At 38.6% G+C, this 16,499-nt stretch overlaps 1 protein-coding gene across 2 annotated transcripts in view; it reads left to right on the plus strand.

Moving 5' to 3' along the window:
* Positions 1-11,179, plus strand: part of DPYS (dihydropyrimidinase) — a 32,112-nt gene extending 20,933 nt beyond the window's left edge. The window contains exons 8-10 of one of the 2 annotated variants that reach the window (XM_071553999.1): positions 8,152-8,359; positions 9,813-9,918; positions 10,928-11,179. In XM_071553999.1, the coding sequence (XP_071410100.1) occupies positions 8,152-8,359; positions 9,813-9,890 (286 nt within the window). In that variant the 3' untranslated portion in view covers positions 9,891-9,918; positions 10,928-11,179. Of the gene's footprint in view, positions 1-196; positions 454-8,151; positions 8,360-9,812; positions 9,919-10,927 lie in introns of those variants that run through there. The other variant, XM_071554000.1, reaches the window with a different exon arrangement.
* The last annotated feature ends 5,320 nt before the right edge of the window (positions 11,180-16,499 follow it).

Consider the following 16,499-nt stretch of genomic DNA (forward strand, 5'->3'; position numbering starts at 1 on the left):
GTGTCTTTCTAGGAGCCTTAATTCTCACAGCATACTGTGTATTACAGCTGATTCCTGTCTTCAGGTATATTCACAGTGTCAGCCATCTCCATATTCAGGACACTAAAAATATTTCAGGAATTATATGTCTTGACTTTTGCTCTGGCTCTTGTGCCTATTCTAGTAATCTTTACACTGCCTGTAAATGATCTGGCAGGTGGCTGTCACAAAGTCAGATCACCTGGAGAGTTGTCTCTCAGCTGAGATGCCTGTGGGCTGTGTGAGTGCATCTCTGCTTTTCCAGCGCTGAGAAGAGTAACTTAAATCTGGAAGCACTTTAGCAACTGGATCCTACCTCTGACCACCCATGTACAGAGCAGCAGCAGCAGCAGCAGGTCAGGAGGTGTGCTGGGCTGGTGCATTTGTCCTGGGCTCAGCTCCAGTGAGCAGTGTGAGCATACGACTGCACTTTTAGCCTTGGATTTTATGGGGGGGGGGGGGGGGGAGACTCTGCTTATGGTTGAGGAAAGTTTTGAAAACTAACTGGACATATCTGATTTTGGTAGCCAAATAGATTAAAAAACCCCCTAATCCTAGATTTACCATGCACAAATAAAAATTTCTTTGCCAATCTTCTGAGTTTTTTATTTTTGATAATGCAATTTTCACTCATTTTAGTATATTAATGAGTACCAAAAACATGCAAGAGTGTGAAGAAAAGTGTTCTTTTCTTTAAGCTGCAACATTTGAGGACACGGAGGTTGCTGTTCAGAAGTTCCATAAAAAACTGGCAGCACCAGCAAAAGAATTTTCAGGAGTGTCAACAACCCAGATAAACATAGAGGCCTGCCCAGTGCTGGGGTCAGGGAGATTTTCATGTGCATTATGCCTTCTGGCATGTTGAGCAAGCATATTTTGAGATACCAGCAATGAGATATTTGAGGACAGTGGAGCTATGAACTCTGATTAAAAAAAAAACCCTGGAGGATTGTTTTCTGAGCTCACTTCTCCTCTGCCTGGAGAAAATGGATCTAGAAGGATATCAGAGTTCTGAAAATGTTCTCAAAGTGCTTTGTCAGCTCTTGTAGTCGTTTATCTTTTTTGCCTCCCAAACATTCCTTCTGCTTCCCTTCACTCTCTCCTAAGTGTTCTAATTGCCTTTTTGCCCACTGCAATTGTAAAATTGTAAAATTGCAGTTTTAATTCAAGTATTTTTTTAAATATCAAACTGTATTTTCTCTACTTAGCAAGGGGGTTTTAAGTTCAGACAGTTGGGGTTTTCTGATCTGGTACTGTTTCCATTGTTTATCCATTTGTCTTTGCTGAGAACAGTCTCTCTGCAGGTACAACTGTGTGAATTACATGAGTAAGCATAAATAAATGTCGTTGGTGCTTGCCTATTCATTTCACCATAAATCCTGAAGAGGGCATAAACAGCCCAGCAGAAAAAAAGGGATCCAGTTAATGGACTTCAGCCATTTAAGATGTTACACAAGGTGCAGCCTCATGTGCTTTGTTGACTCTGGGAAGTGATTTTCTATTTCACCATAGGCTTGTTCCTCTTTCTTCCCAGGCCCTTCCTCTTGTGTGTGGCTTTTTTTCTTGTTTGCAAATCTATATCTTGTAAGAGGAAAATGCAATTTTTCAGTACTGGTTTGATGTTGTGTTGCTGTAGTCTTAAACTACTGACTGATACCAGCCAAAAGAGTTAGACAACTTCTGAAGAATTGCTATGAGGAACTGATATTATTGCAATCTATCAGAGGAAGTCTATTGGGAAGATTCTCTAGAAATTTGGCTGCATTTCCCTGCCCACATTATTGCAAAGTAACAACATGTTGGGTGCTATCTGTGTATTCAGAATTGTCTCTTTCTAGGTTGCAAAATTCTGGTGAGTTCAACATGACAGCTGTGCAAGCTGGGAGCAATTGTGATCCAAGGTTCTGCTTCCAGCACTCTGCCGCTTTAGCTGAGGCTTTGCTTTCAAGGGTCAGCCTCACTGACTGGCCCATTTCTGTAGCAGTTTCTGGTAATTTCGAGAGAAAATACTATGTGAACAATTGTCTCATTCCCTGCTGTATTTAAAAGCATCTAAATACTGCTTTTAGCAGATTTGCATGGCAGCAAGCATTATTGGGAAGAAATATTAAATGTACAAATTGGTTAGAAACTCCATTACAAAAGATGGGTTGTGAGTCCTGCCAAATTGGGTGTCTTTCTTAGCTTCCTTATACTCATTTAATTTATAAAAGACCACACAAATACCAAAGGGACCTGTTGGTTTATTGCAAGCCATGTGTCACCAAACATCATCTTGCAGACCTAAACAACCTCAGCATCCAAAGTACAGTCTGTGCACACAGGATTGTTCTGTGAAAACTCCTTGGGAAAATGCATGCAGGCAGCAAATGTGTACACACTGTACCTTCTTATTTTAATCAGTGCTTTGATCAAGAATGTTCATTGACTTCTTTCAGCTGCACATAAACAATATAACAGCCCCAAGTCTGTAAAACAAAAGCAACAGTACAGGCTTTTCCAGAAGAAAGCAGAGTAAGCAAGGGAAAGGGAATGTCACCTGTCAGCAAGTCAACGTCCTCTAGAGCTGACACCTATAGCTATTTGAAAGCAAGCAAGAGTACAAAATCTCCAGGGCTTGCTTCAGAAATGCTCAGCAAGGAATCTGAATTACTGCAGTGCCCAATTTGGGCAGTGAAAAGACCTGAGCATCCCTTGTAAAGTAGGGGCCAAAGGTCCCAGAGATCTCAAAAGAGACATTCAGCTCCCAGCAGGTATTAAGGCTCAATAAATTCACTGTAGCCTGTTGGAGCCTTGCAAATAAATCCTGGATTAGACCCCAAAGGCAGGATCAAACACCACAGGGATAAAAAACCTGTATCGAATAGTTTAACTTTCCAAGTCCAGCCACTTCATTATAACAACATGTTGTTTGGGAAGCCTCACACACCAGTTTTTTCCCCTCACTAAATATAGCTGAAAAGTTAGATACTCTGATTGCAGAGGCTGAGCTGGCTGTGCAGGTAGGATCATCCTCTTTGGGCTCTTTGGCAGGCCCAGCAGGAGTCCTGAGGTGAGGATGGGAGGAAGGAAAAGGAGAAGTTACTCAGTAATTTACCTGCTATGACATGTCAGAGGAAGCTGTGTTTTCCAGCCTATTTCCAGTGTTCATGCATTTTAGGGGAAATAGTGACTGGACATGAATCAGCAAGAAGCCAGAGCTCCCCAGCCTGCTGGCATGTGTTCCCCTCAATGCCTTTGTTTGCATATAGGTATGTTCATGGTTAAATCTTTTGCATTTGTTGGAACCAAAATCTGCAGCCTATGTCTGTCTTATTTGTAGTCAAGTTTTAGCCTCGGAGGCTTAACTGGAGACAAATTACAACATTTAAGCACTGCCAAGCAACTGCCTATAATTTTTAGTAACATGAGAGAGGAAGAAACCAAGATATTAGCAGAAGATTAGAACAAATAATGCTGCAACTGTCTTACTCTTTTGATGAATGAGCATAATTTTGAATACGGAGTGTATGGGTATCTGCATCTAGTCACAATGAGGAAAAATGCAATAATGTGCTGTGCAAATATCTGTGCATAGGATGAGTATGTTCTGGCATTTTCAATAGTCCCATATCCTTTTGCACAAGTGACAGTGTGTGCATACATGAATGTACACTAATTCACTAGAATCAGAGTTTCTGCCAAAGTCCTCGTCTCAAATTAAGACAACATCAAGAAAAAAAAAAACAATAGACACAAATTAAAATACAGGAAATTCCATTTAAACATAAGAATTTTTTTTTTTTGCTGTGGTAGTGATCAAACACTGGTACAGGTTACCCAAAGAGATTGTGGATTTCCATCTTTGGAGACACTTAAAACCTGATTTAACAAGGCCCTGAAAAACCTACTTTGGCTGACCCTGATCAGAGCAGAGGTCTTGGAATAGATGATCTCCAGAGATGCTTTCCAATCTCAGTGACTCTCTGGTTCTGTGAACTGTAACAAGATAAGCCTCTCTGAGAGTGCATGATGTATGTTTCCCTAGTAACTTGTCTCCAAAATGTCAGTTGCTCTCTTTAGAAAACTGAATCTTAGAAATGTTACCAAAAGAATTAAATCTTTTTTATATTTTCCTTATATAATTTTGATTTCTTTTTTGTTCCTGATCTTCAAGATCTTCTTTAGTCGTTGAATAGACTAACTTATGTTTTCCTCTCTTTGTATACTTTTCTGCAAGCTTAATTTCTCAGTACTTTCTCTTCTGCCCACAGTTTGACAATTTTCACTTCCATCCTATGTCAGCTTGGAGTGATTGGTCAGACCAGACTGATAGTATTGTTGGCAAATGAGTTACTTACAATTAAAAAAAAATATTTTATTGTCATGCTCTACCCCTCTTAAAATAATGAATTTTGGGAGATACGATTTCATGAAATAAAGATACCATTCTTCAGATAAGTCACTTTGACTTGAAGCTCCCAAACATTAGCTTCCTGCCTTTTCCTGTGTCGACTGTTTTGTCCACAAAACTCCCTAATTCCTATGGCTACTCAAAAGCAGTGTTTATTGAAGTTGTTTTTAAGAGGCTAGGAGCACAACTTTATGAATAGTTTCCTGCCTATATTTGCATGTTCAGTTCTTGCAATTCCATAATATTAAGCAGGCAATGGAGTTTTAATCCACATTATTGGCTTATAACTAGCACTTTTGCACACAGATTTTAAGACTTTCTTCTCTTTCCTCCTTTTTTCTGTTCTTTGCCTTTCTTTTCAATAAAATTTACTATTAATTATCATTATAAATTAGTAGTGACTGAGCACAGGAAAGGGAAAGGTCTATTTTTTTCATCCTAAATTTTAGAAAAGCAAGTTAACAGTATGGAGAGTTCAAAGGCATTTGAAAGTGGTGTGAAAAGACAACTGCAAATGCAAACTGGCATTTCTCACCTACCCCCAGCTCTGAAAAGCTTACAGGTATTGCACTGTAAGCATTGAGAGAAATTGCTTACAGCTCAAATACTCACTCTTATATGAGCTGGTTTTTTATGGCAGCTGTCAACAAAGCAGTTGTTTTCAATAATGGACTTGGGTAATTTTAGCTGACTTTATTACCATGTTTTAAATTAAGTAGCTAATTAATTATAAAATGGGTGTCCTCCCTTCACGGAGGTGTTGAGCAGCTATTCTTGCCTAAGGGATATAATCTACAGCTTTCCTTCATATTCCAGTACATGAAATTTTTAAAGAAACCTCGGTAAGGTATGTATCCAGTTTCTATTGAAAGTAATTAAAATCTTCATTTGCTTATGTCACCTTCAGGACAGCATGTCTTCTTCTTTGGTATTAGAGGAATGTTAACATATATATTAATAGCTTCAAAGTTCTTTGCAAGCCAGGTGTATCAAAAGCAGCCGAAGTGAACTTCCTGGAAACACTGATGGGAGTAGGAACAATACAGGACCTGATGCCTTTGCAGTATCTTCTTTGTAGAGGAGAATGTTCTTTTACTGTTGAAATAATAATTCTGTTCTCAGTCTCCATTTGAGAAAGGGTTGTTTGAAACAAGAGCCACTGTAATTTGTAAAATGAGTTAGAGAATCTTACAAATTTTATTAAAAAAAATAGTACAAATTTTCAAAGCATGGAGTCAGAATCTCCTCTCTCACATTGAGTAATCCCTTATGTCAGGCATTATTTAGGATGCTGGAGACAGCTGATAAGTTTTACTCCACTATGGTGGCAGTCTTGATTTCTAGGATTATTAGTAAGTTACAACTGGTTTTGCCATTATCTGAGAGCAAACATTAGAATTTTGCTAAGTTGCCTGATGCTGAAATTGGTGATACAGCAGTAAATGGTCTGTTGCTGAGCTGTGAGCTTCAGACCCAAGCACACCATCTAGTTCTGTTTTATTTGGTTGCTCACTTGCTACCTGAAACTTTCACTGCCATTGATAATGGAAAAGGGTTAAATCACAGACAAATTTTGGTGATCTCCATCAGGGAGAATGCACTGCACCTCCAGAAAGAGCAGCACGACCTAAGGCTTGTTTCAACAAAAGAGCTATAAATGAGTTCTATACAGATTTGTTGTTGAGACAAGCTCTGGAAATGTATTTTGCCATATTCTAAGTTTTAGCTGTACAAGTGGATATTACTTTTAAATGTGCTGTCATCCATTTATTTTGCATTTTTAAATTATAGGCATAGTTACCTTGAGGAGTGTTTACCTCTAGGGATCCTGCCCTAGCACATTTAAACAGCTCACATGTTGAGTTGAAGGATCTTGCTTATTTTTATGTTTGTTTGCTCAAATTACCTGTTTCATTTTCCTTTTCATGTCCCTGTGTTATTATGCAAATAGATATGACACATACCTAGAGAATGATAAAGGCAATTATGTTGCAGCAGTTCTTGCCCCCTGTTCTAGCAATTGGGACTATAACGGTAATGCAATAAGCTAGAGGAATATGTGAACATATCCAAATATGTTCACATTTAATAGCCTTGCAGGGCTATTTTAACACCCATGGATAATGTTGTTTGCCAGCACTCATAGGACCAGTGAAAACAAGAGAGGTTTGACTCTTTACGCTGTGAACCTACAAGGTAATTCTGATATTGGTGAGCAGGGATGGTTAAGTTTTCTGTCCAAGGTTTGCTGAATAAGGAAGTTTTTATTCCTATGGGCAGATTGGCCATAGAGAGTATTTCCATATATACAGCCTTTGAAAAGTCAGTTGCCACCAAGTTATAAATGTAGCCTTTAACAGAACTACTTTCTCCTAGTTCAACAGAATGATAGGAAAGGCAAACTAAGTATCTTTCCACAAACTCTTTTTTTCCTCTGTATAAATATTAATTTAAAATATTTAATATGTGATAACTTTTTAAAATTACTATACTTCAAGTAAGATACAGAATTATATTGTGGTTTTCTCATTTTGATTAGGATGTTAACTAAATTTTTAGAAAATTCTTCTCCAAACAGATCATTATTTTAATCTATCAATATTTTGAATTGCTTTTGACTTTGATAATTCCTTTGCAAAAGACATAGTCTCTGGAATAATATGAACACATGTATGTGCATTATAATACAAGCATGATAGGTTTTGGATTGCGTGAGCACCATACTGGAAAGTCTGACTGGTAGCCAAAAGCATGAAGCTTTCTTCTTTTCAAAAATTGCCAATGACAATAAAAATATAAACTCTCCAAATTATATATATATATATAAACCCCCTGTAGATTGGATACAGAAAATTAATAAAATTATTAACTAAAACTCAAAATGTTTTGACACATTGTGGACATAGTACATACTAAGTAGCTCAGTAGAGAGAAATATAATAAAAGAAGTATACATAGCCTGCATTTCCAGATGCTAATGTCAGCTCTAGCATTGGCTCTGCCTTTAATGTAGCCAGTCAGGGTTGGGGAAATTGTCTATAAAAATGGTGATCGTATAGAATGAGGTCTACATATACACAAAGTCATAATATTATTGCTCAAATTAGTACTGTTGAGATATGAAAACATAATTTGCTTAATACAATTGAAGGAAAGGTATGTAGAATTGTGATGTTGTCATTATTATTTAGCAGCATTTAGATATTTGGGCTGTCAGTCATTGGATCAATCCAACTCATACTAAGAGTTACCAAAAAATCATTACTATCTATTGACTTTCCAGTGAAATGGTCTTTGTGTAATTTGAGAGTCTCAATCTTTGAAATATTGCAGCCATGCTTGTCAAATTTGAAATTGCAAGTCATTCTAGCTAAAAGGTCAGATTGACTGAATTGTGCTTAGATATTTGCTTGACAAGGCAAAATGAAATCATGTTACTCAAAGACAATATTGCAACCTGATTTTTTTTTCCACTAATCTCTTTTCTAGTGGAAAATTTTGCCTTTCAAGGCTGCAAAGTTCTGTCCTCTTGATTCCCTCTTCATTCTTTTGAAATGCAACTACTGTTCAATGAGATGTTATTTCTGCATCCTGTTTTTACAGCTGTTCTATGATGTACTGTACAGTGTCATAGTTTCATAATGTTGTTCCATTTTCTTCCTGTATCAATATATCAAAAGTTTATAATGAAGTGAAATGCAAGGATCACAGTAATTTTGGGTGTTGTTTTGTTAACACAGGGCAATATCTGCAAAGACACATCACCAGGCAAATAACTTCAATATATTTGAAGGAATGGTCTGCCATGGAGTCCCAGTTGTGACAGTTTCAAGAGGCAAAGTGGTTTATGAAGGTGGAGTTTTCAATGTCACAGCAGGAGAAGGCAAATATGTCTCTCGTCCACCATTCCCTCCATATGTCTACAAACGAGTGAGGCAGCGGGAGCAGGTTAATTAAACTAATAAATCACTCTAATGCCTTGTACAACATGAGGATAACTAGCTCTTGGGAAGAGAGGTTTGGGGATTCAATGGTAATTTCCCTTACTAATCAAAATACGCCAAGGTGGGAGGAAATGAAACTAAGAACTCAATGTTTATTGCTCTTTATCTTACAGAAAAATATCATAGACTAGTTCCTGCTCTTACAGTTGTCTGAACAGCTCATGAACTAAACCTCAGCACTTTTTGAAATAAGTATGTCCCACTTATAATAAAAGTGGACAAAGTTTTGCTGCTGAGTAATCTGACCAGCTGCTATATTTCATCGCTGATTTAATTGAAATCAGAGAGTCTTAACCTCAAATGCAGGAAAAAGTCTTGCACCAAGGAAGAAATCAACAATTTACGAACTCTTTCATGGATCAGATATTTAGAGCTAAACCCTGAAGAATATTGAACATTTTGCTGCATTAGACCAAGTATGTGTTAAAAGCTGAATGTGTGCAAAGCACATTGCAGGACTGAGCAAGATAACTCTGTTCAAGCTCTTGTTCTTTTTTATTTTTTGAAGAGAAATATTGCGGATACATGAAAATTGAATTTTTAGTGCCTATTTACTGTGCAAGCATTCATGATACTTTTGTGTCCTTAGTGTTACTTAATGTGAATAGGATTTTCAAAAGTACCCAGAGTAAGTACATTTTAAAATGTACCTGAATCTGTAGAATTCACTGTGAGATATGGCTCAGTGAAAAGCTTCTGAGATAATTCCCTATATTGTCTTTCTCAGCTATTGTCTTTATGGACTGAGAAGGTGTGCAAAAGTGGCTGTGTGAGGCTTTTCTCTAAAAGACCACAATTTACAGGAGGTGGTGAGCTGCCTGCCAGTTCATACACACAATACAGTATCAAAACTAAACTAAAATTTTTAAGAAATTTGATAATTACACAATTCTGAAAGACTTCCATGAATATAGTGGTTTCCATTTCCCATCAGAGCTAGATGGAATTTTCTCTCAACTCAAACATCAGTTGCAACATGTCTTCAGAAGTAATTTTCCAACCAGCTCAGCCTCCTGTAGCCAGCAGCTGGAATAGTGGATGATAGGTATCTACACAAAGCGGAATTTGCTTTGTTTCATTGATATTTATTACGTGTATTAAAAGCATCACTGGAAAATGTGAATACTTTAACAAAAAGAAGTATCCATAAATTGAAGTGGAACATGGTCAGTTGCTTCTTTAAAAAAAATGGATGCCACTCAGCTCCTGGTGAAAGCTGAGAATGGAGCAGTTTAATCCCAGTACAAGGGATCTTTTTCAGAAAGAAGTTTGATGAAAGTAATGGGATGCATTACATAGAAAGCTGGATTATCATAGGACTGCTATTTTAATTATGTCCAATTAGGAATGGCAAAGGGAAGAAAAAGTAGTGAAAAAATTAAAATATTTTATTTCAGGTCTGTCAGCCCATTCCTGTCAAGAGAGCCCCATATACAGGCATGGTTTCAGGAATATCCATCATACCAAAAAAATAGGCTCATTCACCAGTTCTGGCTCTTGCAGGTAATCATTTCTTTTGATTAGTGAAAACTACTTTACTTAATGCTTCTCTGAAAATTCAAGAGAACAAAAGTGTAGCAGGCTGTCTAGCTTGTGACAGGTTTGTCTGAAATAAGCCCTCTCAGAAGCTGAGTTGTCTTGGTACCTGTAAATTTGATGAAAAAGTGTGGCAGCCCAGGTATGGATAATATCTTTGTGATTCGAGCATCATTAAAAAAGTTCAGCTGAAAGAAACAGATGGAGTTTAACTTATAAACTGAGACATGGGTATGAAGGCTCATAGAAAACTTGAGTTCAGTTAGCAACAGGAGTACAAGCAAAGCATGAATGTTTGGTTTGCAAATTTACAGAAAAAAAACTGAGAACCACCACCAAAACCAACTTGATGTGAAAAATTAAATTAGTTAGTGTCCCTGTGTTATGAAAAATAGCCCACTAACAAATGTGCTTGTTTGGGCTAAGTGATAGATATGTTTTGCATGGACAGAAGGTGTTTTCATGAAAAGAGAAGGCTCCAAAGAGGGTTGAGGGAAGAGTGGGTGTCAGTAAGTGTGACAAAGTCCAGGCTGAGGTTTTGGGTGCATATGTGTACCAACAATGAGACAGCTAGTTTGAGAAATGATTTCCCCAGTTTGCACCTCTCATAAAATGGGTCTCTGCGTAGTGCTAATTAATATAGGCCCAGGAACAAATCTGCAAAAGTAGGGGGGATGAAGATAGCTTTTCCACATTTCATTGTATCATGCCTTTAAAGCTACCTTACAGTGAACCTCATCCAGGGCATCAGTAGCAGCAACAGAACACAGCATCCTATTTGTTTTTCTCTGTCATGGAGGAGATAGCTTTTCAAATAGAGGACTGAAGGCTAAACCTTCAATGGAGTGAGGGAGAACTAATCATTCTTTCTAGCTCCTAGCACTGTTTCTCCATTATTACCCCTCTGAGTGACAAATTGCAAAGAAGATATTTTCTTTTGAAAGATTGTATCATATTGTCTTTTTCTTCTCTGTAGATAAAAGCAAATGAAAATGACCCTGCTGTCCCCACCAAAGCAGTGCCTTCTGGGTCCAACAATCAATCAACAATCAACTTCTCAAGAGCCAACTTGAAACAACAGTAACCAATAAGCATTATACTTGGCTTCCTACGTGAAAGTTGTCATTGCAATTCCTTTGTAAAAGGAATTTTATTATAAGAACTGGAAAATTCTTTTTAGAAAATAGAGTAATAGTAAAATAATAACTCCAATTATAATGTGGCAACAGCTCTGGTTTTGTGTCTTGTGTCTTTAAATAGTAAAGGAGAATTTTTCTTTCTAAGGTGATGGAGGACAGTCATGGGGAAAATCTAGCACAGGTTCCCATTTTTCAGGTTGTCTTTGGGATTGCAGAAGAGCAGAACAGGAACCCAGGACTCTTACAATGACTATTAAAAGGAGATGGAGTTCGCTGTTCATTATAGACTTCTGTACTGCCATGCTCAGCTTCTAGTTCATTGTCCATTCCCCCTTGGCAATCAGCAGAGAAAGAGGTACTTCTGGAAATTTACTCCTCTCTGCATCAAGATCTAATATAGGTTAGATGAATCTGTCTGGAGCTGTTCTCCTGTGGGATGAGATGGGTAGTTTTCTAGCAATGCCAGTTTGTCTCCTTTGACTACAGAGTTTCTAACTATGGTGCAGATGTCTACTATGCAGCTGCCTTCCACCTGACCCACCTTTGCCTCTCAGGACTGTAGCTTTCTTTGTATGAGGGATGTCTGTCTTTTCTTATGTTCTATCTCATCAAGAGTGAAGGTCAACCATGAATCTATTCTTTTTAATTAATCTTTTGCTACCTTGGAAGAAGCACAGAAATTTGGTAGGAGACAGGGAAAATACAGGGAGGAGAAAGGATCCATTTCTACCTTTAGTGATAACTTATATTTGTGTGGAGTCTTTCATTTGAGACTTGAGGTTTTAACAATTATTAGATATTTGCATGATATACCCATGAGACAAGTAAATATAATTAGTATAAGTTTACATTTGTGGGAACTATGGATGTTCAAGAACCTGAAATCGCTCAAGAACCTGAAATCACTCAAGTGATTGAACAAATATAGTTGCCTCATGTTCCTCATTCAGTGTTTTGGCTTAAGTGAGTTGTTCCAGACCAAAATGACTCAATTATGACAATGATATGCAGGAGTAAAGGCTGCCAGTCCTTTGGATACTCCAGACATGTCCAGGCCTTTCAAATGTCCTTTGGGCTCTTGGGACATCTATCGATATCAAAGTGATACAAAAGACTGCAGATCATGAAAGGAACAAAGTGATTTTTCATCCTAACAGGTGTTTTCATAGCGTGCTAACATCAAATAGTTTTATCAGCTATATAAACACAGTTTTGTAAACAGAAATCTCCAAAATGTGAGTGTGTGTTATCTACACATATATGATCTTTTTAGCTTTCCTATTGATTTTTATTAGATTGGAAATGAGTAAGTATCTTCCTGTAGGAAAGGATTCCTGATCCCTGTGTTGGTACTCGCTGCTCTTTATTATGATCTATTCTCCCTGTAGGAGCTATCCTTTGGTTTTGCTCTTAACAAATACCAGTGTTTTTAATTCTAGTATCTCTTTAACTATTTTGCAGATGTCAGGAAACAAATTACCTCCATATTGTGAACTGGGGTTTACAAAAAAATCATCTGCTGCATTTTTACATCCTTGAGTGCAAAAAGTTATTGAGCCTGTCAGGTTTGTATATTTATGAATATTTGCTTTGTCATGACACATGCGGGCAAATCTCTGTTGTCCTTGTTCTTTTTTACTTACATGAGGTATGCTATAACAGTGGGATCTTCACAGGGATGTCATTTTGGGACTGCCCAGATTCCTATTCTAAAACACCAGTAGTGAATGACAGCAGAGCCGAATGCAATAGAATCTGGTTTTTTAGTAGCCATATAGTTTAGGATGCAATGGAATTACAACTATGTCAGCACTGGCCCTGAACTGGAGCACTGGGAGGAGCACAGAGTGGTCTCTCAGTCCTACCTCAGTCTCTAGAACCTGACAAGACTTCTGAATTCATTCTGCAGCCTCCTCCCAGCTCTCACTTGCTCATTACATTCTGTCTCTGATTACCTGAAGAGCAGATATTACTGCATTAAAACCTTTTTTCTCTGGAGAAATACATGTCCATACAGAGGAGCCAAGGGCCTGTTTTGTCAAAGATAAATCACAAAACAGCTTTTTCTTGCTTAATACTTCTCTGGAATTCTACTGGCTTCCTCCACTTTCTTATATGAAAAGGTTGAGGCTTCAGACAGACTGTAAAGTAAGGAAAAAACCATATTTTCATCACTCTCCCCAGCAGCCAGACAGAAAGTTGGTATCTTTAGTATTCCATTCTCCCTGGTGATGCGGATTCCAGGGGCAGAAGCAGAAAAGGAATTTGGGGGATCTGATCCCTGTACACATAACACTGCTTTCACCCTCACCATTTGCCAGAGATAGCCTCATAGACAGTATATGTTTATTGCCCGATGGCTGGCTATCAGTTCACTGCCTGTGAAAGCTCATGGCTGTGGTGCACCTACACCTGCAGTGCTTCTCTCTTCAGCCTAAAGGACAGGGGATGGATCTCCTCAGAGAGCAGCGATACTGGGGGTTGTGGCTGTACTGGGCCACTGGAGGGCAGGGCTGGTACAATCTTACAAGAATAAAACGAGAAGGAACGTTCTCTCATGCACAGCAGCACTTATGAAACATGTTCACATGGTTTGAAATCTGTGCCCCTAAAGTCGACAATAACATCCTCATTTTCAGCCTTTATTTCATCATCATCAGAGAGTGGTTCTTTTGTCCTTACTTTCCACTTTTTCAGTGTAAAACAGAACTAGAGGAAAGGTTTACTTGTTCATTTCTTCTTTAATTGCACCTCTGGGCTATTTAAACTGCAATGAAAACACAGTGAGTCAGTGTGATAACATTGACAGAGCAGGATTCAGGGTGAAAGCAGTTGTGAACACAGCATCCTCTGACTTTGCACACCCAACTGCTCACATGAAATGCTGCAACAAAACCAGCACAGACGAAGAGAAGCCTTTAGCTTGTCTGTGAAGCCAGCCAGGTTTGGGGGATCCAGTGGTGACAAGGAGAGTTCCATAAACATGGTTGCTGAAAGGAAATGTCCTTGTTTGTATTGTGCTCCAGGAGGGTCAAGGGCACTAGCATGTCTCTCTGAATTATCTTCACAAGACAATTAGGTCAGCCCTTCATTAATTTTACAAACCACATTTCATCCCATTGGAGGATTTTTCACAGTAAATCAAACAGCTTCTACACTAGTGAAGGGCATTTAAAAAGGAAGTTGAGCTCTGTTGTGAACTGCAGGAAGGAGAGGGACAAATGAGTCAAAAGCAAAATCCAGACCTCTGCTCAGACTCTTCTTCTGAGTGCATTTCTGACAAGTCTTAGAGAGGCATTTAGAGACAATGCCCAGTAACATGAAAGATATTAAAAAATTCTATTATGTCAACAAATGAATAAATGAAATCCTTAATTTCAACTGAACCAGTTGTGCTCAGCAGAAAGAAAAGAAATACAGGCTTTTATGTATGGGAAAGAAAACATACTAAAAGAGGAAAGAAGACTACAAATGACAAAGACAGAGGAAAAGAGCCAAAATAAAATATAGTAAATCTGAGGAGATAGTAGGCAAGAAAAGGAGCAGAAATAATAGCGAATGGAATGCTGAGTTTTACTGTAACTTGTAGACTTTTTTTTTTTTAAGAAATAAGAACAATGTAATTCTGTGGTTGACAGTAATGGTAAACAGTGAGTCCAAGAAATAGCTGAACAACTTGCAGAGGAGACAGCTGAAGATAAACAAAGCCCTGGACTTCCCCTGCTCATAGGACACAAGAAAATGTGAGAAAACAAAAAGCAAATAAGGTCTGCAGAGAATGAGAAGTATGTCTCTGTGTAATGTCTGGGGAGAGACAGACCTACCTTTTCATCTGTACAACCAAAGTGGATCACTGGGCAGCTGAAGGAATAGGACTAGTGCTGTAGGTCAGAGTAAGAACTGTCCTACCACTGAGATAAATCTCAATGTCTTACAGGCATAGAAGATGAATTTGACATAGATTTTTTTTTTAAAGAAGTGAAGACTGTGCCATGTGCCATTTTAGGGAGATGGGGAAGAGCAAACTTACCTCCTTTGCCTGCTATTTGAATCATCTTCAGCACACAGGTGATCGCAGAAACAAAGAATACCTTAGTCCAGTCAATTATGTGACTCCAGTATGAGTGTAATGATAACAGGATTTGTCAGGTGCCACCCTGGTGCTGGCACAGCATAATCACAAATTAAAACAGGCTTTTGCTGTGAGTGTCTAATATTTTTCTCTCCAATGCTTTGTGTAAAAGTCACCAAATCACAGAGCGACTGAGGCTGTCAGGCACCTCTGGAGATATCTACTCCAGCCCTGTTCCTCTGAGATGCTCAGAGCCGTGTCTAGTGGGTTTTGAGTATCTCCAAGGATGGAGATTCCATAACCTCTCTGGGCATCCCATTCCAGTGTTTGAGTACCCTCACAGTATTTCCTGTGTGTTCAGTGATATAGTAGTCAACTTCCTGGCCTTTATGTTTGAAAATGGCTTCCTAGGGAAATTCCTCTATCACCTGGCCACAGGCTGAGTTGTGGCTATCAAATCTGTTTCTCAGATCCTCCTTCTTGCCCAGCTTGAAGGTGGACGTGACATTTGTTTTCTTCCAGTCCTCAGTAACCTCTTCTGATCATCATGACCTTTTACAGATAATCCAGAGTTGCTTCACAGTGCCATCAGCCAGCACCCTCAACACCCACAGGTACCTCCCATCATGCCCTATGGACTTAAGGATGACCTGTTTGTTTAAGAGCTCTCTAACCATGTCAACATTTATGAGGGATAAGTCTTCCTTGCTCCAGTCTTTCCATCTGGTCTGAGTGGCCTGGTATGGCTAAAAATCAGTAGTACCTGTAAAGACCAAGACAAGGAAGTACCTTGGGCTTTTCTATGTCTTCTGTCACTGGTAGTAGGGTCAAGCATCAAAGTAAAATGTTCACCAGAATGGAACATATTGTAAAAATTTACAATTAGCTTCCCAAGGATTGTCTTCTGCCACTGTCATGAGTCTTGCCAATTTGAAGGGCTAATTGAGCACCACTTAGTTAACTACTGTGCCAGGTGGTAGTGGGAGCCACAGCATTCACACAACATAGTTCTGTGATCCTGCAAGGCTCTTCTTCATACTAGGCTGAATTTCCTTAAGTAAATGAAAAGTGCAGACATGGCATTGTTCTGAAAGTGTACTCCAGAACTCAAAGTCCTAACAGATTTAGGCATCTCTCCTAGCTATTGACCCACATCTGAGTAATTTTGAGAAACTTAACAGGGAGAAAAGGTATGCTGGGTGGCAACACCATCACACAGGAAAGACAAGAAAGTCCAAAACAGATTTTGCCTCCTGGTACTAAAGAAAGCAAGTGGTGTTTTGTAGTAGTGCTGTCAATCAGACTTGCCCCAGCCTTTGGGCATAATAATCAGTAGG

The sequence above is a fragment of the Pithys albifrons genome, chromosome 4 (genome assembly GCF_047495875.1).
Source record: "Pithys albifrons albifrons isolate INPA30051 chromosome 4, PitAlb_v1, whole genome shotgun sequence".
NCBI classification, from domain to species: Eukaryota; Metazoa; Chordata; class Aves; order Passeriformes; family Thamnophilidae; genus Pithys; species Pithys albifrons.